Source organism: Lissotriton helveticus, chromosome 4_1, assembly GCF_964261635.1.
Source record: "Lissotriton helveticus chromosome 4_1, aLisHel1.1, whole genome shotgun sequence".
In the NCBI taxonomy this organism is placed as follows: Eukaryota; Metazoa; Chordata; class Amphibia; order Caudata; family Salamandridae; genus Lissotriton; species Lissotriton helveticus.
In genome coordinates, this window is record NC_136063.1 from 1,916,583,067 (window position 1) to 1,916,609,852 (window position 26,786).

The 26,786-nt window shown below is 47.5% G+C and overlaps 1 protein-coding gene across 7 annotated transcripts in view; it reads left to right on the forward strand.

Moving 5' to 3' along the window:
• PHF6 (PHD finger protein 6) overlaps nt 1–26,786 on the forward strand; it is a 467,171-nt gene that overhangs the window by 85,140 nt on the left and 355,245 nt on the right. For all 7 annotated transcript variants that reach the window (XR_013610659.1, XM_078688560.1, XM_078688565.1 and 4 more), the window contains exons 4-5: nt 3,900–4,033; nt 4,353–4,396. Coding sequence is in view for 6 of the 7 variants with exons in the window: in XM_078688560.1 (XP_078544686.1) it covers nt 3,900–4,033; nt 4,353–4,396 (178 nt within the window). In the remaining variant the exon portion in view is untranslated. The remainder of the gene's footprint in view (nt 1–3,899; nt 4,034–4,352; nt 4,397–26,786) is intronic.

Here is a 26,786-nt window from a genome sequence, read left to right on the forward strand (position 1 = left end):
CCCACGCTCTCGACCTGGACTTTGTCCAATTGGCCTAGGTATTAGAATGCCATCCGCGAGGAACTGCGCAGATGGTAGGGCCTTCCTCTTGCATGGCTGGGACGCATCAATAGCATTAAAATGTCTCTTCTCCCTAAAGCCCTATATCTTTTTCAAACTCTCCTCACCTCAATGCCACAAGCTGATATTCTTGCCCTACAGCGGGACTTTAGGAAATGTATATGGGGGAATTCCCGTCCTCGCTTCTCGAACAAGATCTTACTGTTGCACCGGGACTGGGGTGGACTTGCATGCCCCCACCTTCTGGAATACTATTGAGCTTGTCACCTTCGGTTTCTATCGGAATGGGTGGTTCGCAAAAGTGATAAGCACGGGTTCCATTTAGAACGGATGGTATCCTGTAGACCTCTGTGGGACCTGGCTTGGCTGCTGTGAGGAGCCCGTCCCCATAGTGCTTACATAGCTACTCCTGTGAGAACGGTACTAGAGATCTGGGATAAGTTGGCGGTACCACAGGGCTTAACAACGTTTCCCTCCCCTAACACTCCCATAGCGCGTAACCCCATGTTTTCCCCTGCCTTGCAACCTTATGCATATGGCGTGTGGGCTGAGGGAGAATGCCGGGTTATTCAAGATCTTTTTCAGGGCAATGATTTCCGTACGTTCGAGCATTGTAAGCAAACCTTTCACCTACCAGAGGTTTCACATTTGCAATACTATCAACTACGGCACTGGATTAGTTCCCAGATTTACATTCTGGAAGCCACTATACAGCTTACTGCCTTTGAATACCTGGTCCGCAAGCTTGAGGGTTCGAAGGGTCTGATTTCTAAAACCTACTCAACCTTAAACATTCCCAGCGTCCCGCGCCTCATGGATACCAGACACGGTGGGCCATAGACTTGGATAAGGATATACCTCCGGAGGGGTGGGCTCAATTGTGGAGGGATATCCCAAGGGTATACCGGAGCACAGCGTAACGCTAGTCCGCATACAAATTGATGACATGGTGGTACTATACACCAACCCGCCTGCATCAGTTGTTCCCAAACTTCCCATCGCCTTGTTGGAGGTGTCAGGGGGATAGAGGGGACTTCATTCACATTTGGTGGTCGTGCCCCAGTCTCACTATGTTCTGGAAGGAGGTCCTTAGTCACATCAAAGAAGTAGTGGGTTACCCCATTCCTTCCTCTCCGCTAGTCACGATTTTGGGCATTAAACCCTCAATGCTAAAAGCCATGATACACACACGGACTGGCACCTCATCCTCCATTTATTAGGAGAACGATTTGATCGCATCTGGAAGCCACTTATACACTATTTCACTATGACTAGACACTACTGGTTAGTTCCTCTCAGAATAGGAGCCTTGGAGTTGTTTGAAGACTCCCTAGAGCCTTTCTCTAAGGGTTGGAAACCGGAATCTCCGGAACGGCTCACCTGAATCAACGGACCTGCCATCTGTACCCCCTAAGTCCCTTAAGTCCCCTACTTGGGATATGGGTCCTTACAGCTCGTCCGCCTTCTTGTTCTCCCCTTCCTTGTGGGAAACTCCCTATAGTTTTCCCCTTTTTTTGTTTCTTTTCTTCTTTTTTGTCTTGTTATTTCTGTAAAATTGATGATGCCTCTCCATTGTTTAATGAGCTTCATCAGATAATGTTAAGGTCCTACCTTATGAGAGGTTATGCATTGCGTGTCCCTAACGATTCTTCTGATGTGTCATTGATGGAATCCCACTGGACACCCGGATTATGGATTAGCTTTTGTTTGCCAATCCTTTCTTCATGTACTCCCCTGGAAGTGAATATACTGCCACGCTGCTGGAGGTTTGAGGGTAAGACATGCGTTGTTCTCCTCTAATTTTGACATATCACCTAATGGAAGACTTGATGATGTTTTGCATAGTGTAGACTACACTCTTTTTGTCTTTATATTATGATAATTCACCATGTAACATGGAATGTGCATTTATTTTGACGCTTCTCTTATAGGGACATGTGTCCTCAATTTGTTTGGCCTTTGCTTTTGCTTTATTTTCAATAAACAGACTTTACAATAAAAAAAATATTAAAAAAACACAGCACACAATGCGTTATTTTTCATAATATCAGGTATTAGCGCTGACATTCGTAATTCATAAAGAAGGCTTGTGGCATCTCTTACCCCGAATAGTAGACCTACATGTGCCTTAGGTCAAGTCAGAGGATCACGTAACTACTGAGGTTGTCAATCTGGAACAAAAACAGACCGGTGCTAATAATCGGAATACGCTCATCATGGTGCTGTCTTAGTACTCACGTACTCCACACGTCTTTAAACCGAAGAGGAGTGGAAAACCTTCAACCCAATCGCTGTACAGGGGTCAACCTGTTTTGTACTGGTTGTACTTTTTTTTTTGCTTTTATTTATATTTTCACAGCAGAGTTCCATGGAACTGTAGAGTTATCCACCATTGTCTCCAACCCCAGTAGTCGGATGCTTTGCCTCAATTTGAGCCAATCACATACAGTGTTTTGCAGTCTACTCCAAGTCAATCAATTTGCCTAGTGGAGAAGACCACGTGCATCCTTGGTTTGATGTGTTTCATAACTAAGCCTACCAGGCTGCCTTTTTACCCTCATGTTCTCTGCTGAAGGGGTTTTCTTTTCATTTGAATGCTCCAATGCAGATCTATGAGGTTAATCTGGAAAATTAATTTGAAAACTCAGGGGAAAATTAGGCCTCTGTTAAGTTTCCCATTCACATATCTGAACACGAACTCCTGGACAAAGACATTCTATGTTGCTTTTCTGTGAAAAAAAACCTGGTGTTTCGAATCCTGGCCATGCACACATCAGGGAACTAATCAAGTGTTTATGACTTCAGGGAACATTCGTACAATGCAGAACCAAGACTACGGGCATGTACTCTTTTTCTTATTATATTAAACATCGACCTGATGTCCCTTTTGTGTGAAATGCTGGTAGTGGTTTAGCTGGTTTCATTAATTGCAGTTTGTAACTTAATGATCGTCATCCCAGCATTCTTTTTATACACCTTGACATGCTCCCATAGGGTAATCCAACATCACACTTTAGGCAGAACATAACATACATCCAACTGTGCGCAGTTAAGTGAGATATGCATAAAGCTAGCTAACGTGTAGCTTCTGACAGCCCGTAGGTCTAACACCACCAGAAATAAACAACTAACTTTAGGCACAACCCTGTCCAAACCCCCATCATAGCCTAGGTCTGTTACTGTGTGGCTTGCGACGTTACCATCAATGTAACCATCCTAAGTCACACTTTTAACAGATCTCTTTAGACTGCACAAGCCTAGTACATGAAACACAGGACAGATATGCCATATAATTGGATACCATCATGATCACATTAAACAGTGATAACACATACACATGCCCCTGCAGCCCCTATTCCCCTAATAAATGTGTGTAATTCATCTTGAAGATGTGAAGATGTCAGGATTTGGTCTTTGAACACGAAAATCCATATATCCACACCTCAATGAGTCTCTAAAAATAAACCATTGCTACTTAAATGAGAAAATTAAAGACACACAAGACCTTAATCTGTATGGCGGAGAGGCCGTAACAGTCACTGAACATGCCCTGTACTAATGTCAGCTACCAAACCATTTCAGTTGTCTGTTAAAATGTACAAGATTCCTGGTTCTGAGTTGGATTTCTCCATTTTTGCTTTTTAGACAGACCCTGGCTCAGCAAATCTGTTGTTGCAGCATTGGATGATGTACACATAGAAATTATGTAAATTGCAATCAGTTTGATACCGTCATACCGAATGTCATCTTTGCAGCGATTGAATAGATGTCTACTTTAGTTGGAATGAGACGTGTCTCCTGATAGCTTTCCATGTTTGTTTTCTTTCTCCAATTTACAGATGTGCTCATTATGTCACTGTCCAGGAGCAACAATAGGATGTGAGGTGAAAACGTGTCAAAAGACATATCATTACTACTGTGCATTGCATGATAAGGCCCAAATCAAGGAAAAAGCATCAGAAGGTGTTTACATGTAAGGATCTTTTGCAAAACATTTCTTTTCATTCAACATCACTTTTCGTAAGTCACTTCATTTTTGTGCCATGCCTGCAATTCATGCTTTTAAACGTTTAATATACAAAGTGACTTCCTTGTAATTTAAATGACTGTAGAAGTTGTTTTGATAGACAAAGTGATGGCCATCCCTGTAGCTAATGAAGCTGATACAAGCGATTTGTAGTAACAGAGTGAGAATATGCAGTGTCTTTTTCTTTTTTTTCTTTTTTTGGGACTAAACTAAAAGCTTTGCTTTAAAAACTGTCTCAATAAATTTACAACTGCTTTATTCACAGGCTTTATTGTCGAAAGCACAGGAAATCAGCACATAACTCCGAAGGTAAAAATAAAAAATACATGTTTGCAAGTTCTCAAAACATGGCCTGTTTACTTTGGTAAAATAGTCATTTTGAGTAAAATTGTATTTTGCCAAGTTGTAAATTCAGTATTGCTTGGTAGTAAGCCACATTTAATATGTGACAAACCAAATCAAACCAAATGTGCAAGAGCAAAATATCTTTGTAAAAAACTGTGAGTTATATTGGAACCCATATGCTGCTTAGAATGTCTGCCATTCTCTGGATATATGTATGAGCTCAAACTATAGTGTGTCTTGATTATGTATTTAAAAACAAAGAAACCAGCTTGTAGTTAATTTTTCATAGTTAAACACACGCCCTACTGATTAGTTAACGCTCCAGTATTTGACATTGTACTTTATTCTTTTGAGAGCTTCCCTCAGACCTAAGGACAATTTTGCACATTAATATATCCGTAAGGTTCTGCTCAGACGGATGTATGACGATTCAACGCAAACAAGCACAACGCACACCATTACATCGCATTCCTCACATCGCACACACCATTACATCGCACACATTAACCACGCAAACCATGACATCGTACTTGCATTCACACGCATGCAAATTACTTTTTGATCGCACACTACGACTACGCATTCAATCACACCGCAAAAACCTACCTTACGGCCCCGCAAAGCAACCTGATAAAAGCAACGAAAGAGGGCAGTTCTTTTTTGATCCATTCACCTTCCATCCTCTTAGATGTAAATATCTACGAGATGCCGCAACACCCCTTAAAGCCCAAGTTCATCGAAATACGTAATCCCACATATGCGCGATTTGGCCCCCTAGCCCCCAAGCCTAAAAGACCCCCAAATTCGACTCCTAACCCTAAGCCCTAGCCCCCAAGCCTAAACACCCCCATATTCTACTCCTAACCCTAAGCCCTAGCCCTAAAGCCTAAAACACCCCCATATTCCACTCCTAACCCTAAGCCCTAGCCCTAAACCCTAAAACACCCCCATATTCCACTCCTAGCCCTAGCCCCAAAGCCTAAAACAGCCCCATATTCCACTCCTAACCCTAACCCTAAGCCCTAGCCCTAAAGCCTAAAACACCCCCATATTCCACTCCTAACCCTAAGCCCTAGCCCAAAAGCCTAAAACACCCCCTCCACTAAAGTTCACCGTACCCGTGTCCCGCCGTCCCTGCATTGTAAAAGCCCCCGCGATGTGATGACGCCCACGATGTAGCGTCGTGAATGCAGGCGTCGTAACGCCGCGTGCGCTGTGACATCATGCGACGTATACGCATGCGATGCGATGGGTGTTCACCGCTCAGACCAGTGCACCATGTAGAAGAGAATTGAGGAGGTTGATAGGTGTCCAAGATAAAGATTCAAAATAGGCAGTTGGTTGCCTTGTATTTCTTCTGTTTCGAAACGAGGAGAGGCACTGGAGCCACCACAGGTTGTAAGGGCGGGCAGAACATGAAGTGATTGTGAAGCACAGATTTAAGTATCCCTGTGCAATCAAGCCCATTGCAGTAGGGCTGTAGCTGAATGTCCAAGCATAGTCTGCTCCAGGTGAGTTTAGTAGCAGTAACATGGGTTCTGCTGTGAGCTATTTTGGGGCTGTGGTTGAGGAGGCAGCCTCTCACCCATTTTGTTGTGTATCCTTAACTGATGTCTAGCAGGTTTCCTGTCTGCAAAACCAGACTTGATTTGTGATTTTAGTTAACAGTGATGTTACCCAAGGAATGGGCTTCCTGGTGATGAGGAAAACATTAAGCGGGACTGTGGAGTTAAAGGATCATGAATACATTTGTACTGAAGATTTTAAGGAAAAGCCGGAGGTAGCTCTAATGTGGGGCAAGTCACTATCAGTACCTGGTAGTTATGACAGAATGCCCTGCCAAGTTCTGAGCACCCAGGGAACAGCAGCCTGTTTGGTTTCGGCAGAGCATAAGGTCCTGACTGAGATATCCTGCCTGAAATTAGAGCAACCTCCAAGTCATTAAAAGAGATGTGTTTGAGTTGGGGGATAGAGTACATACTGTGGAAGAGAACATGACTTGACAAGTTGATTGTGAATGATTGCAGGGACACATATCCCATCTTGAGGAATATCAAATAGTTCTCAAATGCTAAATGTGAAGATCTGGACAGCTGATGGGAAATTTTTTATACCTAGGACTGATTGATATGTGGAGATATTGTCACCCTTTTAACTGTAGGCCGTTCACATTTCCTCATATGCACAATACCTCTCCAAGACTAAGTTATATTCTTGTAACCAAAAGACTTCTAAATCTGATGGCGAAAGCCTAGCGAGGTCAGCAGATGTTGTTGGATCACTTCACGGTTATTGGCATGATGAACTGGCCCATGGGGATTGGTGCTGTTCTTGAGGCCAATGAACATTTAACAAATCTATGTGAAATGGCCCTTTATTCATTACAACAATGTGGGTGAGGAACTTATAATAGATCACTCCAAGTGACACAGGGAAGCTGAGTAACATGGTGATGTAGGAAGCACTGAAAACCGTAATTAGGTGTGCGTGATAGAAGAAGCAACTCTTATCAAACATATGAGGAACACATTAATAGTGTGCCTGCACACAAACATAAAAGAGGAAGCGAGACCTAAAAGGACGTGGCAATATTTAACAAACATACAGGGGCAACTTCTTTAGAGCAGGAAAAGGCTTATTATATTTTTACAAGGATGGTGGCTAAATGTCATGTGGGAGGGAATAAGGCTAGCAAGCTTCTTGTAAACTGAGAATTTCGCAAATACGACCGTATATACCAGGAGTCAAATATCAGTTAGGAGATTCTGAGGATGTGATGCTTTGAGAATTTGATGCATTTTAGTGGCACTTGTACTAGGCCGAGCCAACTAATCCTAAATTTAGAGAAAATTACCTAGGGTCAACAAATCTCTAATTGCATAAGCTTAAATTCAAAATGTTAAGATACTTGTGCAAAACTGTGGCTGCTCTCCGTTTGAGCTCCACATTAATATAATGAAATCCTAAAAAACAGTGAAAGGTATTGGGAGGGGGATGTGCCCTGGTAGTTGTGACCGCTCTGCCATTGACGGGGACTCTATTAAAGAGAAGAAGAGCCTTGGATAGTGAGCCTCCAGTGATGAGAAAATCATCAGAGGCTGGGTGATGTGGCATGAGGGAGCCCACGCTCGGGAGACGCCACAGTGTACCTTCCTCTGTGATTCCCCTTCCTGAGAGAGGCTGTTGATGACCTCAGTCTCCCACTGTTCTGGCTTAGATGGAGGACCTTACCCAGAGCTGCAGACTGTGCCCTATTTCATCCTGTCAGGCTCCCCTCCAAGACCCCACCTTCCCACAGATGTAAGGGAGGCTTGATCCAGATGCTGCCCCACTGTGGGAACGATTGATTGGAGGCATCTGCGTTTGATTGGGGACGGTCTCTGGTGAATAAGCATCCTTTCCTGGCCCGCCGTCTCAATATGAGTGTGAGGAGGGCCTACCTAGACAAAACAGTTTCCTGAACTAAGAGGATGCTGTGACGCACAGCAATGACTTTCTTCCCTCTACCCCATCAAGCTTCTGTAGGGGTATTAGTGGAAATTGTAATGGGGGAATTTGTCCACTTCCAAACACCCTTGCCCCCCCATCATTCACCTGCGGCTGGGCAGGACAAGATGACACAAAGTTCATTGAGTTACTAACACCACCACAGACTGAGGAAGGCAGTAACTGAGCCCATTCCACACCAGGGCTTGGCCACGATATCCAGGATATATGATACCATATGGTTCTAGGATTCTGACTATTGAGTCTCGCACCGAGTCCTGTCTAGGTGCCAGCAATAAGAGACCAGGGTATTGACTTTCGTTGGACTCCTTGTTCCTTCTGATAATCTTCTCTGGCAGGGAGTGGGGACTGCTCGTGCCACCTTGAGCCAGAGAGAAGGTTTCTGGTCTGAGGAAGACTGGATACAGGAGCTTTGACGCAGAGTGACATCTAGTGTCACATCGGGAGCACGTTCATAGACTACAAAGCCGAAGAAGAATCCATGCTGAGCTCCTTTGGTTTTGCTTTGTCTGCACTAAGTTGGCAGGGTATCCCCAGACGTGGGTCCCTTGCTCACTTTGCCACTGGATTCAAGCTAGCCTGGCTAATGACGGCTGATTACCCAGAAACCGGTCCCAGGATGCTTGTTTTCTGCCTAGGGAAGACATGGCTTGGCATTTTTGGCTGGACTGTTCCCTTGAGGCACAGGGTCAGATTGATTTGAATATGGCCATGTCTGAACTGGGGTGGCGGAGTGAGCTAAAGAATGATGATGGATTAAACCCAGATCAGTTGACTGGGGGTGAGTGCTTGTAATGTTCAACACTCTGTCCATCATCCCCTTTGGTTTTGCTTTGTTTGCCTTAAGTTGGCAGGGTATGCCCAGACGTGGGTCCCTTGCTCACTTTGCCACTGGATTCAAGCTAGTCTGGCTAATGACGGCTGATTAGCCAGAAACCAGTCCCAGGAAGCTTGTTTCCGTTCCAGGGAAGACATGGCTTGGCAGTTGGGGCTTGACTGTTCTCATGAGGCATAGGGTCTGACCGATTTGCATTTGGCCATGTCTGAACTGGGGTGGCGGAGTGAGCTAAAGAATGATGATGGATTAAACCCAGATCAGTTGACTGGGGGTGAGTGCTTGCAATGTTCAACACTCCGTCCATCATCCCTTTGATTTTGCTGAGCTCCTGCCAGGGCACCGTGACAAATTTGCTAGCGTGAATTCATCTCACCCCGTCACCTAGACGGAGTTGCGCAGGGTGGGAACAACTGCATTGACTGGGCTTATTCCTCAGAACAATAAGAAGACAGTTGCATTCCTATTTGCTCTAAGTTTAAGAATCAGTTAACTTTAATCAATTGTTTGGGTGCCTTTGGGTATCCCCTCCTGATTGAGAGGTGTGCTATAATATGAGAACAAAAAGCGTTTTCCAAGAAGGTCAAAACGTCCCCATTAGACACTCCTATGATTCTTTGTGTAAGTAAATCAATTTATCATTGGGTGATTAAGTTTCAGTTTTCTTTCATTCTTTTTCTTTATTCTTTTTTTATTATTTCCAACAATGCATTTCACACTACATTATCAGGTTTTTATCAATGTATTTGTATATTGGGGAACCCAATGCATTTCGGGCAAGGCCCTTCATCTGGGGATGGTTCTTGACATTCAGCATTGGTTTGTCTCCATGTTGCCTTGTAAGCGCCTCCTGAGAACCCCACTCCACTTACCTAAATCTTGCAAGCCATACAATCCTCAAAGGAAATGTTGACGTCCAGGATTCAGGAAGTATGACCAGATGTAACCCTACTCAGACAGGATGTTCATTGAGCGGTATAGAGGATCACAGAAACAGAAACCTGAATACTGGTGATTACAGAGGCCCTCAAAGATGAGAAACAAACAATTGGCAGTTTGAGTGAAGTGACAAAATCCCTGGAGCTAAGAACTAAAAATGCAGAAAGTAGCACACATCAGAATTACCTTTACTTTTGTGGCTTGCCAGAGAACATTGGCGCAGGAGACCACCCCTGACTCCTTGAAGGATGGATCTGGGAACACATCCCAGCAGAGAAAGCACCCAATGTCAAATTATTGAGCAGACTTTAAAGTATAAAGATAAAGCTGAAATTCTGGCGGTGGGCAGGTTGGAGGGAACAGTGGAATATGAATCCCAACACATTTTGATCTTCCCAGACTTCACAAGACTTGTTCACTTTCACCAACCTATCAGACTCCTATGCTTTGCCTCATTCTCCCTCGCACACAATCCCCGCAAGTCGGAGCTCGCACATTCTCCTACATCGCACCGAAGACATGGAATGACCTCCCTCAACGCATTAGAGCCTCCTCCTCACTTAAGTTCTGCAAGAAGCTGCATACCTCGCTCTAGTTATAAACAACTTAGGAAGCACACACCTACGCACTTGTCCAAGCACCTGGATTCTCTCTCGGGTGATTAGTGCGCTATATAAATCAACATAACCTAACAGAAAGCTCAAAAGTCTTTTTATGAAGTAAAGAAGAAACTGAGGACAATCAGCCTTAGATATATGCTGATTTACCCCACCAAATTGAAAGTATTATTTCATGATACCTTCCTTGAAACCCCCTCGGGAAACTTTTGATGGGTAGAGAAAACATTGAGGTCTGGATCCAACCCCCTACCCTCCTCCGGAGACCGGAATGACTGAAGGAGGGGGAATTTACATTCAAGGGGTAAGTGTTGTCACCATCAGGGCAGGACACTCTAACTATGGACCATTTCTGACGATTCTGTGATCTCTGACTCTGAGCCAGACGTTTGTCACCAAGAAAGATGATCCTCTGGAATGTAGATACATACACTGGGAGCTATATACAGATAATGTAGTTGAACTGTCTTCAGCTGGAGAGTAAGTAGCACAATGAAATAAGATTAGGGGTGTCTTCCTCCCACTCCCTTTCCTGATTGAGATCCACAAACTGGGTATTGGAGATGTAGCCGCCCCAAGTGTGTGAGAGGGGGTGAAGGCTCCTTCCTTACCTTCTTAAACTCATTTGGAGCCAAGTGCAAGAGCGGCATACACACCGTTTAACCATATACTCTCTTTTTGGTTTTCTTGGTTTTGTCTTCATTGTTTTGTTGGGGAGGTTGAGGAGGGAGGTAATTCTAAGACAGATGCTTCATGTTACGAAGTATTGAGAGGAAGGGGTGCAGTTAGTAGGGATTTAATAGTGGTTACTGTTTCCCTCCAGGGTCAGAATCAAAGAGCGACAATTCTTCGTACTGCCAAATGAGCGGATAATTTTTTAATACAAAAGAAAAATGTAATGTGTGTTTTTTGTTGCTGACTGATGTTTGTTTACAGTGGCTCTCTCTGGATTTGACGGGGGGGGAGAGAGCGGCAATATTTATAAATAAGCACCATCTGTTTGTTCTAACCGACATTTGGAGGGATGTTGAGGGGAGATATGTGATAATTGAAAGCACCCTCTATGACCAACACCCTACAATTTGTTATGTTTATGAACCACCACCATTATGCAAGAGCTTCTTTATTAGGATTGATCCTTCTGGAAGGGCCGCCCGCCATAACGTACTGGGTGGAGACTTCAGTAGCCTGTCTGGTTGACTACACTTGTAATAGATCAGGTCTGCCCATTGCGACAACCCCTACATCTCATTCAACAGATCTTCTCCGGTAAATCCCCAGGTTCCAGGGAATTACCAACAGAATTTTATTAATACCTCGCTGGCGCAACCACTCTTAAAAATCTCACCATAACTATATGAGGCACATATAGTCAACATCCTAAAACCAGGCAACCCGCTGTGAAAGGCAGGATTCATATTGCTGTATCTAGCTATGAGACACAGAAACAAAAATCCTAGCAAAGATTCTGGTAACTCGCCTCACCACGGTAATAAATGCTCTTAATTACCCTAACAAAAGTTGCTTTATGTCATACTGAGCAACCGGACAAAAACTCTGCTGGGCTTTCAATGTGCTATCTCTGGATCATAGGTTAAACATTCCTTTTGCACCGTTCTCATTGACCTCGAAAAAACCTTTGATAGTATCCCCAGCAATTACATTTTTATGCTTTAAGAGTTATAGGCTTCAGAACCTATTTCATGGCTTACACCTGTATACTATACACGGGGCTCAGTGCCCAAATAGGGGTCAGAGGGACTTCATCATCTTCGTTCACATTGGAGATGAAGGTGCAACAGGAATGCCCCCATCCTCTTTATTGTTCTCAATTGCAATTGAACCTTCGGTCCATCAGTCGGAGATAATTGATGGGTTCAGGGAGGTCATAACACCTGTACGATAAAATATCGATCTATGCTGACCACCTACTAATCTGTTAAACAACCCTTTAGTGCAGACAGTATATTTGTTTGGCTAGTACTCTGTGCTGAAGGTTACTTAGTCTAAGATGAGAATTTATCCTTTATGCCTCATGGAGAGTTGAGGAGCCTGAGTGGACGAGACTAGGATCTGAGTAGTATAAGCAGTATGAAATACCTGGGATCCGACATCATCATGTTGGGGAAGTGGCTTGGGCCAATAATATCACCCAGTGCTGGATGGCGCCAGTAGAGATACACATGTCTGGATGTTGCTTCCTTTTACTATGGTGGGGCAAATAGCACTGTTGTAAATAAACTAAGAAGAAAGTTGGAAACCTACATTGGGCCTCTTGATGATGAGGAGTGAAGATACACACTAATGTTCCCCATAGGAAGAGACATTTGAAAACGGGCTTCGCCTGATATTCAAATATCTACACAGAATATACTGCAAGATTGTGTGCTTTTGGAGCCCGATTGCTTGAGATGGGCTGTAGTAATAGACTTCCTACATATGATCTGGGCCTGTCCAGTGGTAGTCCCATTTCTAATAGGGGATCATTTGCATATTCTGTGCCATACTGAACTGGCCGATCGATCTGCACCCTAAGATAGTTTTATTAAACATACTGGATGATGAGTTTCACAGGAGATGAGAAAAATCTCCCTTACACAGGACTGGAGGAAGTCAGCACATCTTCGTATTAAAGAAAGGTATGGAAAGATTCCACATCTCCTGAGATTCCGATATGTGAGGTTAGGAGCTGTCCACAAAAAACATTGCAAAATGTGGGGTGGCTGGGAGGAATCCCAAGCAGATATGATGGAGAACTAATGCTATTAGATCCCCACTGTGAGTGACATTTACTTGTTGGTTGCAGCCAAGGTAGACCTTTGATACATTTTATCCATTTATTAAATTTAACATAAAAAAACTTCATATAGAATGGCATTACACCGTTCATTAATATTGTGTGATATGTCCCGAAATGCATATATTAATGTTTTTTACTGTTTTACTTTATACACAAACTCCACTCACAAGAGAAGAGGTTCTGAGAGCCATTAGAAGCCTGAGGACTTCTAAAGCCCCTGGCCCCCATGTCTCTGCTCCCACGTTTCATACAATCTTAGCAACCCAACTGGCCCACCTACTTACAGAGGTACATAGTATGAGCTCTGAAATGGGCAAGATTTCGCCTTGGTATCTAAGACCGCAATCTTGGTCAGCTTGAAACCAAGGAGCGACCTTTGCTTCATGCTTTTCATATTGCCTATTATTGCTTCTAAATATCGGCTCCAAAATGGTCACTAATTTGTTAGCCTGCAGGCTAGTTAACCTGATTTAAAGTTTTGCCCCAACTGATCAAACAGGCGAGAATTAAAAAACTTTTCAACAGAATTTGGTCTTAAAGTCAACCTCCATAAATCCTAGAGACGGATGTAAGTAGGGAGTTCAAATTTCTATAGAGCCTAAATAATTTTACCCCATTTCGGTGGGCTAGACTGTCTGACATATTTGTAGATTAGACTTTGGCCCGACTTGAAGGTTTGTGCCCAAAAAGAAATTATGCACATCTAGCCAGCAAGACAGGAGTTAGTGTTCGATCCTGACATAATTATGTCTTATCGTGGGTAGGTCGCAAAGCAGTCTTGAAAATGTCTATTCTGGCTAAAATATTTTACCTCTTTCAAGTGCTAAACCTACCGGTAAAACAGAGATCTCTCTCAGATTTACAGAAGCTCTCCAGTGATTTTATCTAGGCTAATAAACATCTGAGCGTATGCAAGTGGAATGGTGCAACCGGAAATATTGTAGTCCACAAGTTCTCAATTTTATTCCAAAATATTTGTATTCTTCCTTTGATTCATAAAAGCATTTTTCCATACATGGCGACATCCAAACAACACGTTTCATTCAAAAAAGGATTCTAACTTCATCAGGGCAGTAGACAATACATCAAAAACATAAAAAAGAAATCATATATAGACTAACACAAACCGTACCCCATTGTATACCAAACAAAAAATACATCAAACAATCATAGACAGAAGTACACAATGACATAACACATTAATGTATAATGAGACATCAGAACAGGACAAAAAGCCAGTGAATTATAACATATCCATAAAGGTATAATTAGGCTGTCCTATTTTCAGTTTCTATTATTGGTAAATTTTGGTGTTTTTTGTTCAGTGTTTTCAATATCTTAAAAAACAGTTGTTATCAGTGGTTACACATTTACGCGCCACTAAAAACAACAGAAAAAGTGTTTGCAAATTAATCTTATTGTAGTACACCATACAATACTTCTTCAGTGAGTCTTTGGGTCATGTGCGCTCGCTCTTTCCTTCCCATGTAATCTTCTGTGAAAAGCCCCTCTCAGCATTCATAGCCCATTGGGCTGAAAACCATCAGCTAAGGGACACTGTTGGGATGACTCTTTCTTTGATGCCACATTAAGAACAAAATGATAAATATTTTTGTTTTAGTTCCTGTGCATAAGAAAACAGTGCACCAGAATGGACTAAAAAGTCAATAGCATCCCTCATTAACTCTAAAGATGGTAAAGATGCTTTCAGCATACCATCTAACAAGTGGCAAGGGGGGCGTGGCTAAGCAAGCCACGATGGCGGCCGTGTTTTGCTGAGGCTCCGCGATCGGGCTGACGCTCACCCAGACCCGAGGATCGCCGTGAGCCCCACAACACCACACTGCTAACCGGAGCACCCCTGCATACCGGAGCGCGGCCACAGTGTCTCTGCCGACGCTGGGGGGGACGGATTTCCCCCTTGACTGCCTCCAACGGAGCCGCGCGCCTAGACCTAAGATGGCGGCCGCGGCCCGGTGACACTGTTCTCCCCTCGGCCCCCTGCGTACAGCAGTGAGACGGCTGCCGGCGGATTGCCCAGATCGAGCGGCGAGACCTGCGGGGGCTGGTGCTGCTCTGCCCCGCCACTACGACACCCCCCCCGACTACGGGAGCCGCCCACACACTCCCAGGGCTCACCCCTGCTGCGTCCCGGCCCCCGGTGGCCGCACCGGGCAGCCCACGAAGCCTGCTGACATTGCAACGCCCATCGCCGGAGGTGAGCGCGGAGCGGGGACTACCTGCATGACTGGGGCGCCCCCCCGCTGGCATCTGACGCCTGTTCCCCGACTGTGCCTGACCTCAACATGGCGCCCATACTCGGCTGAGAGGGACGGCATCTAAGGAGCTCCCAGCTGTACTCCTGGAGCCCCTGTTCACCGCGCGCCACCCACACACTCCTGCTACCTGCTCATGGGAGGGCCGGATCGCCCCCCCCCTTTCCTTCCTGCCACACGATTGCTGCAACCACCTGGCCCCACCGAAGCAGCCAGAGACGTGCCCCTCCCCCGCTGCGGGGACCGCCGGGGCTGAACCGCCGGCACCCACAACGAAAACAGCCACCAAGGAGACCCCGCGACCTGCGCTCCTGCATCACCCTTCAAGGAGTCCAGGCCCTGGTGGGCTAGCCCTTGGCCACCCTGCACCTGCTGTGACCTCGCATCCTCCCCTAACGAGGGTCTGCCTGAGAGACCCCTCCTTGAGGGGCCCCCCGCTCCCTGCCCTCACTAACTCACAGCGCCCCACCAGCCATCAGCATGGGGAAACCTAGGGGCACGCAGGCGACCACCGTCCCTGAAACGGCCCCCGAGAATATGCCACACACCCGGACCTGGGCGCAATCCCACGCGCCACAAACGGACCCCACCTTATCGGCGAAGCTGGACCAGGTACTTACAGCCATAGAGATGTCCCGACTATCGATGGAGGAACGTTTGGGCACCCTCTCGACGGACATCAGCTTGGTCCGCGACGATCACCGCAAACTGGCGGACAGAGTGACGGAAGGGGAGAAGATTTTGACCGACCTACAACCCGCCATGAAGGCGCAGGGGACGGATCTGCAGGAGGTCCTGCGTTGCGTGGCGACCCTCGAGGAGCGCACAGTCTATTTAGAGGGGCGATCGCGACGCTGTAACATCCGCGTCCTGGGACTTCCGGAGGGAATTGAGAACTCAGACCCCTTGAACTATATGGAGTCCTGGACCAGGTCTTTCACCCCCAAGGCGGAGCGCTCGGCGTTCTTCTCCATCGAACGAGCCCACAGGGTCCAATCCCGAGAGCCGAGACCAGGCTTCCCTCCTAGACCCATGTTGGCCAAGTTCCTTCATTTCCGTGACCGTGACGCAGTGCTCCGCGCGGCCCGGGCAGCGGGCCCATTGCAGGTGGAGGATCAGCATGTCATGGTGTTCCCGGATTATGCTTGAGGGGTTCAGCAGCAGAGGTCCACATTTCTCGAGGTCAAACGGCGCCTCCGCGCAAACGATGTCCAGTATTCCTTGCTGTTCCCAGCCCGCCTCAAGGTCTTCCACAAGGGTAGAGCCATCTTCTTCGACACGGCCGAGGAGGCGCGAGATTGGGCTGAGCTCCACTGCCCATTACTACCCAGGGCGGGAGTCCCAACGGGACCAGAACAGTCGCTCACGGAGATCTAGGAGACGTGGTTTGAAGCACCCCCCAGCGAACCCCTCCAAGAGCCAAGGATCCTCCCCCTCGAGATCACCTGATTTAGCGCAGATCATGCAAGAACGACGAGACGCCCTGAGAGCGGTGGTTGAACTGCACTCGTCACCCCTGGCACCAGACCTGGAACGCAATCCACACCTCTTCACTCCGGAAAAAGATCATGACAGTGATGGCACGATGTCGGGAATTTGTCAGGCCTCTTCCCCCCTGGTCATCACGCAAATGATGGACGCTATCCTGGATGGACGACCCAGCACATCTGAGTAATATATGACTGGATTGTATTCTCTTTGTGAACACCTTACTAACTGAATGTGCTCTGAATCTACTTAAGCGCTCTTCCTATGAAGGCTCACGCGAGACATACATCACTCCTACAAAAGCCCGATCAGCGCCCAGCCTCGCATACACACACGCTGCCACCCCCGCAGTTACTTGTTGTATTCTTCCCCTAGTGGGACGCTAGTTTGGATATACCGCCTCCGGTGATGTATCCCCTGCATTGGGACTGTTTCCCGCCCCCTGTTACAACAGTTTCCCCCCCCTGTCAGTTCCTGTCCCTTCCCCTCAGCAGCAAGGCGCGCATGGGCATGCACACGATATGCGACTTCACATTCCCCCGGGCCTCCTGGGTGCTCTCAGGTGTTTACACGACCTATGATTGATGGCAGCTCCACGATCGGACGTTAATGTCCTCACACTCAATGTACGGGGCCTTCACACGCCTAGTAAGCGATATTCTGTTTACTCATACATCAAGCGCAAGACATCTGGGATTGCTCTCCTGCAGGAGATACACATTAACAGCACCGAACTGGGCAGACTGCAAGCTAAATGGCGCGGGACGTTCTGTGCCACGACCTACTCGGCATTTGCGCGCGGCGCTTTAATCTGGGTTAGGCCAGGCACCCCCTTCCGGGAACTTAAGCGGGTGGTGGACAAGGAGGGCAGATACGCTCTACTAAAGGGGCTCTTAGACGGCCAAGGGATCCTCCTGGGCAGCATATACGCCCCTAATTCTGAACAAGATAAGTTCTGGGATCACCTTACGGGAGTCCTGGCCCAATTCACTGCCATTCCCTGGATCTTAGGAGGCGATTACAACTGCACGCTTGACCCTTCCCTGGACCGATCACACCCCCCCTCCACGCTCCCCAGCCCCCCGACAATCAGAGTTGTTCCGTGCTTGGGCCACACACTGGGCGCTCACCAATGCTTGGCGACACTTACATCCTCATACCCACCTTTATTCGTTCCACTCTATCCCTCACAACCTCCGGGTCCGCCTTGACAGGTTTCTATGCTCAGCGCAGATCCTCCCTACGGTCGTCTCTGCGGACTACCTGGGGCGGGTCATTTCAGATCATGACGCTCACTTACTGCGACTCACCTGGCGCCCCCCCCGCACCCACCAGTCCCTACCTGGCGACTTCCTAGGGAATGTTTGACTGATCAGGTGTTCCAAGACTCGCACACGCGCAGCATACAGGACTACTTCACGCACAACACGAACACGGCTTCTTCGACACTGATAGAATGGGATGCGTTCAAGGTGGTGGCACGGGGGGAATGTATTAAACAAATCACAGGGGTCCGGCGCACGTTGGAACAGGCACTCACAACCACGGAACAGCGCCTAGCTACACTCACTAAACAAGTTGATCCCTCGGAGGAACACGCTGTGCTCACAGCTGAAGCAAAGTCAGCCTACCAAGCTGCCTGTGCCGATCTCCGGAAATATAATTTTAGGGCCCATGCCTCCAGAGTCCATAGAGACAGGGACAAAACCGGTGCAATGCTCGCATGGCTGGCGCGACAAGACACCGAAACCAGACCGATCACAGACATCGTCACCCCGGAGGGCGAACTCGTGCGTTCCCAGGCAGAGATCCTCCAAGCGTTCCAACGCTATTACACCATGGTGTACGGCGCTCCGAACTCGCTCTCTCCATCATCTGTCACCCATTTCCTTGACCCGTTGCCACTATCCACGATCTCGGATGCCGACAAACTCGCGCTTGACACCAAAATAGCGGCTTCAGAAATTACTCAGGCGCTACGGACCCTATCTCGCAACAAAGCCCCGGGTCTCGACGGCTTCCCGCTAGAATACTATTCGACTTTTTCCCCTCTAGTGATCCCACGCCTGGCGCAGGTGTTCGCGACGGCCCTCGATCAGGGTGTGTTACCCCGCTCATTACGGGAATCTGGAATCGTAACCTTTTTAAAGCCACACCGGGACCCCCATCTTATGGGCTCGTATCGCCCCATCTCTTTACTGTCTGCAGACTGCAAACTCCTCGGGAAGGTATTGGCAGACAGATACGCCCAGGTCATACGCCCGCTGGTCCACCAGGACCAGTGCGGCTTTGTCCCAGGGAGAAACACCTCACAGAACATCCGCCGCGTCTTCCATGTTCAGGACCAGGTACGGGACAGATATCCTCGCTCCGCCTGCCTCATCCTGGACTTAGAGAAGGCGTTCGACACTCTCCAATGGCCATACCTCTTTTCGGTCCTCCATCGCCTCAATATCGGCCCAGTACTTACGGCATACACGCGACTCCTCTATACCGACCTGTCCACATGGGTCTGGATTGGGAGACACATCTCGGCGGCGTTCGAGGTCCGGCGAGGCACGAGGCAGGGATGCCCCCTCTCGCCTCTCCTCTTCGCACTTGCAGTCGAGCCACTGGCGATCAGATTATGCCAAGATGGTCTGAACTGGGGCATCCCACTCGCGGAAGTCACACCCAGCGTCTATGTACGCGGACGACCTCCTCATCTATGTCCGGGATATTACGGCCGACCTCACCCCCATATGGACGGCGCTCACTGAATTCGCGGACGCCTCGGGCCTCCGAGTGAATTCGGATAAATACACGGTATATCCCTTTCACCCGGACCTGCCACCCCGCGATACCTGGCTGGGGACGCAAAAGATCTCATGGTCCACAGATGCCCCCCGATACCTGGGGGTCCGACTTTGCCTCCGAAGATGTCAGCGGGAGAATGATAATCACTGCAGGGCGCTCGCGGGCCTCCGACCGACAGTTGCTTTCTGGACCAGACTCCCACTGGCCCCGATAGGACGCATTGCCCTGGCTAAAATGGTAATGCTCCCCCGGCTCCTTTATCACTTTACCAACTTGCCGGTAGTCCCACCCAGGTCCTTCTTCCAGGACCTCAATTCTCTCCTAGGTACCCTAATTTGGGGATCGGGCCGGCACAGGGTAGCCCTGAAAACCCTTCAGCTTCCCACCACCCAGGGGGGCCTCTGAGCCCCATCCTTCGAGTCCTACTTTCTAGCGGCCCAGCTCCAATGGCTGTCGTACTGGACAGCAGACCGGTACACACAAGAGGCCAATACCCCAACGGGTAGGATTATGACAACTGAGCTTACCCGTCTTCTTCTTCCGGGCACTAAACCGCGACGCACATATCCTCTACAGGTCTCAGTGGCGCGTCAGTGTATGCTCCGGGTCCACCGGATGTGTCCCAGGACAACCCCATACTCCCCGTTGCTCCCGTTGATCGGCTGGCCCAGGTCAGATTCATACTTCCCAGCCCCCATGCTCGCCGAGTGGACACGGTGCGGCATTACGGACATGGAATCGCTCTTTGAGGAGGGTCGGATTAAATCTTTCGATCGTCTCGTCGCCGAATTCGATCTCCCTCCCGGTCAATTCCTCCGATATCGCCAGCTCCTCGAATGTTTCCGTCCTTACCACAAACTCCAGACCTGCGAACCAGACAAGCATCCAGTTATACACGCAATCCTGCATATGGGTACAGGGCGCCATTTGATCACCTGGTTATATAAAGCGATACGAGAACTCTCGAATGCCCCCCTAGTGTCCTTGCGCACCACCTGGGAAGAGGACATCGGGCGCCCGTTACACGACTCGGAATGGAACAAGGCGCTTGAAGCCCCAAAACATACATCTCGGAACGCCCGTTTTATAAACATCCAATATTACATATTACACAGGGCGTACCTGACGACGGCGCGGCTGCAGAAATTCTACCCCACCACTCAATTCCTCTGCCCCAGATGCCACTCCCCAGCTGCAGATTTCCGTCACATGTTCTGGAGCTGCCCAGACCTCCACCCCCTATCGCGGATGGTACACGACACACTGAAAGACCTCACGGGCCTCACAACCCTAGACACCTGGGAATCCAGCGCGTTGGGCATTTTCCACATTCCGAAACAGCTCCCGGCACACAAGCGCTTCGTATCCTTGGCGTTACTACTAGCGAAAAGATGTATAGCTATGCACTGGCGGTCATCAGAGGGCCCCCCCACAGCAGCATGGACAGGGGCAGTATGTAAATGGGCAGCGGCGGAAGAAGACGCCCTGCGGGAGGAGGAAGCTAAGGGCGCCCGCAAAAACCCCATCTCTATGGAATGGGCCATGCTATTGCATCGTTTCCGACAGCTGAAGCGCCCCGATGACCCGAGCACACCCACCCCATCATCTACACCCACCCCGGCAGACCCCCCCCACCCCGCGAACCTACAGCCCCTAAACAACGACTAGTGCCGGACGCTGGCGACCCGCAGTCCCACACTTCTACCCTGCTCCCGGGGCATCTGGCCAGATGCTCAATCTGACACAACACTCCCGCCCTCTAGCAACCCGGCCCACTGTAAGCACGAGCCTTTGACCCCTCTAACGCCCTACCCCCATCTCTTCTCGATATGCCCGTGAAAACGCCCAGATGCTCCTTCCCCGAGTTCTGTCCCCCCAGTTACTTGGCACCACCACAGTACAGCCTCTGCAGACCCACTCTAATGCTCCCCGTGATGTTGATTCACATGCTTGCGCCTTTTCCTTTCTCCTTGAATTTTTTTTAATCCTATGTTCTCTAGCATATGTGATTACTTACATGGTCTGTACTGCTATGATAACGAAATGCCAATAAAAACAAGTTTAAAAAAAATAAAATAAAAAATAATCTAACATGTGGCAAGGATCTCCTACAGGAAATCACTTCAGCTCGGGTATCAATTTTGACAGGCCATCACATAACTTTTTTATATACGTAGCTGAATCACTGCAAATACAAACAATATCACTCCAATCTTTGTTGAACTTGGAAAGAACCTTTTTTGCAGAGCATTACAAGTGACACTGAGCTCAATGCTTTCCTGAGGTGTTGGTAATTCACCTACTATCAATGCTGACCCACTAGAAACTATGGTCTGATGTGTTAAGGGTTTTTACCCATTCTCTGTGGGTAAATTTGATGACACATATTAGGAAAGATTTTTATGAAACCAGCCATTTTACCTATAAGTGAAAGAATAAAATGCAGCCAAAATATTAAATATGAGTTTGATATTTTGTGATTCTCTACAGTTTAAACAATAATTAAACTAGACCTAAAACATGAAACTAAACCCTGCATCTTTAGACCAAAGGCTACAAAACTGAAAAAAGTAAAAGGAAGAAGAAACAACATTTTAGTGGCATCCCTAAAGAACAAAACTCAAGCAGAATAATGTTAGCCAGTCTTCCTTACTGCTAGCTTGTATAACAAAGTTACATTGTATTGACACCTTAAGGGAGAAAAAAAAATTCTCTTTCACTCTATTTTTCCTTTCTTTGAATGGCATTTAGTTTGTGGTTGTGCAGGTGTTTTTTCAGTGTTTATATGTTTTCACTGGTGAGGGCTATTTATCTTTCAGTGGGGTTTTATCAGTTATTATAGGTGTAAACCTAAAACCCCCAGCCTAGGTATAATTAAACATCAGGACATGACAAACAGTCAGTGAACAAAACAATATAAACCAATATATGTTGTATCCATGTGCGTAGAAGAGACAGAAGTGCACTATGACATGGCAATATAAATGTATTTTTTGGTAATTCGTTCAGCACAGTCGGGTGCTTTCACTTGGTATTGTGAGGAGTCCCTAAGTCTGTCAGATTACACAAGGAATGTTTACATCCCCACAGACAGAAACAAACAAACTCCCTCCCTCTCCGTGTTTTCAGTCTTCAAAGGCGTTGATTATTTTACCATATATTGTGTTTTATTCTCTCCTAGGCTAGTATCCGCACCCATCCGTATTGCTCTCCCTTTCCAGTGCCCCTAAAGCCCCTCTTGTGCTCCCTGCTTGTCTGTAATGTACTTTCATATTCCATGCCAGAGCGATAGTTGGGAGATGCGAAGCTTACTCCCCCAATCTTCGTGGCCAAACAACGCGCCTAGTTTTGTTGGTTGCTCAGGAACTCAAGAGAGATGGTGCGTAAGTATACAAGGACAGTTGTATTTTCTTATTGTCTGGCATCGTGCACAGGACAGCCTCTAGGCGCTGGGAAGTGTCAGCCCATGATTGGGTAGAGATGGCTGGTAGTGCTTGAAGTGGAATTAATGGCTTTGAAGGTTGGAAGTCGTGATTTGTATCTGGACGGCCTCTATATTATTCTTGACCTATTCGGTCAGACGATTTCTTTTTCTCGTGCACAGCGTTCTTATACCCCCGTTTACCCATGAAGGTACCTTAAAGTTTCTATTTAGCGCCCTGAAGAAGTCCTGCACTGGGACGAAACGCGTCGGCTGTACTGTGCTTTTTTAGGTTGAGGTAATATCCGGTCTGCCTTCGGCAGACCGGAAGTCCGAGATTTATTGTCAGTAAGAGGGCTGCTTTATCCCTCCCTCTTTTTGGCTCTCCCTCCATTGGCTGGCTTCCTAAACGGAGGCCAGCCATTGGAGGAGAGAGCCGTCCCTCCGAATAGGCTCCGTCTTTTTCGGATTTGGGGGCGTAAGTTTTGCTGTTCTTTAGACAGTGACGTTGTCTGTCACTCAAAACAGCAAAACACGCCCCCGAATCCGAAAATGGCCGTGCGTTTCTCCGAGGCATTTTCTCCTTGCCTCGGAGAAACGTGGTGGTGTTTTCGGCTCCGCTCGCCTCCCCCTTCCCTCTGCCCTCCTCCGTCGCGCTCTCGCCTCCCCCCCCCCCCCCCCTCCCTCTGCTGCAGCTCTCCTCCGTCGTGCTCTGCCGCTCCCCGGCCCCCACCCCTCCCTCCCGCATTCATAATCGTACCTCTGCCAGATCGGAGTCCCACAGACTCTGCACTGGAAATCCTGCTGCTGCAAGCCAAGGTGAGAGCGGGATCCTTCTAGGAAGAATGGCTGCTGGTGGCACGGCTGGAGTGTAGATATCGTATCAGGTCGCAAAAATGGTGCTTCAACCCGCTTACATTTTACAGCCTGCGCAATCTGAGCGGCGAAGACGTGGCGGTGTGCGCCACCTTAAAATTCAGCAGCACAAACAGCAGCCTCGCCGTTCATTTACTGCAAGGTTAGGCGCTTGGATATGATGGATGACGTGTTAGGGCCGGAGCAAACCTCCGCACTCAATCAAAGAAGCGGTGGAAATTTGACTCATAAACATCGATAATCCTGTGATAAACGGCAAACTACTTTATGGGGGTCGTGTCTTTTTCTACGTTTATAAAAAGGCATACGAATATATATATTGACCTCGACAGCGCTCAGGTCCCCCGAGTGATGCTAGGCCGCCCCCCGAATGTTCCAGGCCCCGGTGTTTGCCTGTGGGGTGCAGGGGACGCTCTGGTGGATAATTCTTCACGCTTTGGATTAAGCGAGGCGGCGGGAAAAGCCGACAGCGCACGTGCCGAGGGTCCAAATAAACCGCTATTGGTCCGCGCGAAGATATTGTCTTTCTGGAAAAGGAATCTGCTGCCCATGTCACTTTTTTTAGGTCATAACATCCGATGGGACCAGGTGACAGATCACCTCTGACACGCGGGCATGTCACCTGCAGCTTGGCAGGTGGGCAGGAAGCGCCAGGTTATGCATTTCAAACGTATTTCGTATGTATATAGTACAACATATTGTCGGGGATTGTGCAATGAATGGTTATTTGAGGTGTCTTGCAAAGCGCCAAGACACCATTTTCAAATATCTTAAGAATGGACTAAAACATCGTAAACTCGAGGATGTCTTGAGTCAGTGAGGAGTAACGGAAGTGACATCACGCACATGGCGATTACATCACAGGGTCATGATCTCTGTCAACCCCCAGCCCCTCAGCAGCCTCCTGCGTGCTACTGAGGGTAGGACAAGGAGTTGAACCACAGCAAGTAAACAGGGCTTTGGCAAAACGTTTTGTGCCTGACTTTGTCTTCATGATTCCTCAGGTCCGTCTCAAGGACAGAGAAGGGCCAGTAGGCGGTAGAAACAGCTACTCCTGGGTACATTTAATTGATATATATGTGTAAACGTACATAACATCGGATACACTTAGGGGCTTATTTACAAGCCCAATAAGCCCCTTGTGCCCCTGGTGCGTCACTTGTAATACGGGAAAAAGTGACGTGCATACAATAAATCCACGTGGAATGTATTACACCGCTAGTGAAGCTCTGACGTGTATGACTACCCTACAGCGCTTACTCCTCTCCTCCCCCCCCCCCCCCCCTTCCTGTACCCACAAATACACACCCTTGTTGTTTATTTATACAAACTGTTAACGGGCACATTCAATAGACACGCACAACAAGCCGTTCACGCTGGATTCTACCAAAACTATGCAAGAACCCCCTCACCCCCCACCCACACACACCTCACGGTTAATAAAACAAATAAAGCACCGCCGGATGTGTAATACTGTTTATTTTACTCTGGAAAGGAGACGAGCCTCGCTTGAGAGCCACAGCGCGCTCTGGCTGAGCCCAATGCTGTGGTACACCCACCAGTACCTGCCCTGTGTCACACACCGCTGTGTTGTATGCAACCAGCTAGTGCGAATGCCCATGTGCACTGTAACACCACCCGTGAATATGTCATGACACACTTGCCATCGCATGGGTCGTATTGCCCCATCTAGCGTGCCTTCCACACTATGCAGTACACACAGGTGTTGAGTGCCTCGATGCCTATGTTATAACGCACAGCGCTTTGCCATAGATATTCAAATCTATGATCCATATCTTTGTCACATTCCCAGCGCGTGTGGTGTATTACTGTAAATAGTGCATATGCAACGTTACACGCCCCAGCACATATTTTATATTACAACTTTAGAGACTAGTTAGGTTACACAACATTACCTTCTGCATATTGCAATGCAAGGTGCATATTGCATAGCACACGCTAGTTCCTGCGTTACATCGCGCTCTCTAATGAATCTGTCATTGCGCACAGTGCATTGCATATTATATGTCACGCCCCCGTTCATCTTATATCATCACACTTTTTGGTGCATAGTTTATACCATACACTATATTTAGATTCCATTTTTAATCGTGCTCTCAGGACTATATTCCATATGACACTCTTCGTTCACCTGCCCTTTTCACGGGCATTACATTTTGCGAAGGGGGGGGAGGCGGGGGTGTGTGGGTGGGGGGCTGTCATGCAGTGTTGCTGCTAAGGGTGCCCGGAGTTACATTCACAAACGTCCTCTTCTTCCCGAATAAAAGTGAGATTATACTGCATACTTGTCCATATTTTACGTAGTTCGCAGACACACATTTTAAAAGCAATAAAGTTCCTGATACCCTCTAATTACAGGGATTTGTAAGATAACTTTGTTTTTAGGAAAACAACTAGACCTATTGAAGATAGATTTCATTTCTTTAGTGCATCGGAGATAACTTTATAGAACAACTCTGTGTGTTGAAGCGGAGCTAAAACATTAGTACAGAAGAAAAGAGACAAACTGGTTTGTTTGTCAGGCAGGTCATGAGCAAAACCAAGCGCTTTTAGCTTTCTCCAAGGGCGATGTTTGGTCCAGTGGCTCCAGAACATGGAATTTGGGAGGTTGAAATGAGCAGATAATACCTATTTTGTGTCGGGGGGGGCTCAGAATTATTTACTGTCACTAGGGGTCTGTGTGTGGCTCTGTCTGTGTGTGTGTGTGTGTGTGTGTGGCTCTGTGTGTGTGGCTCTGTCTGTGTGAGGGTGGTTCTGTGTGTGTGGGTGGCTCTATGT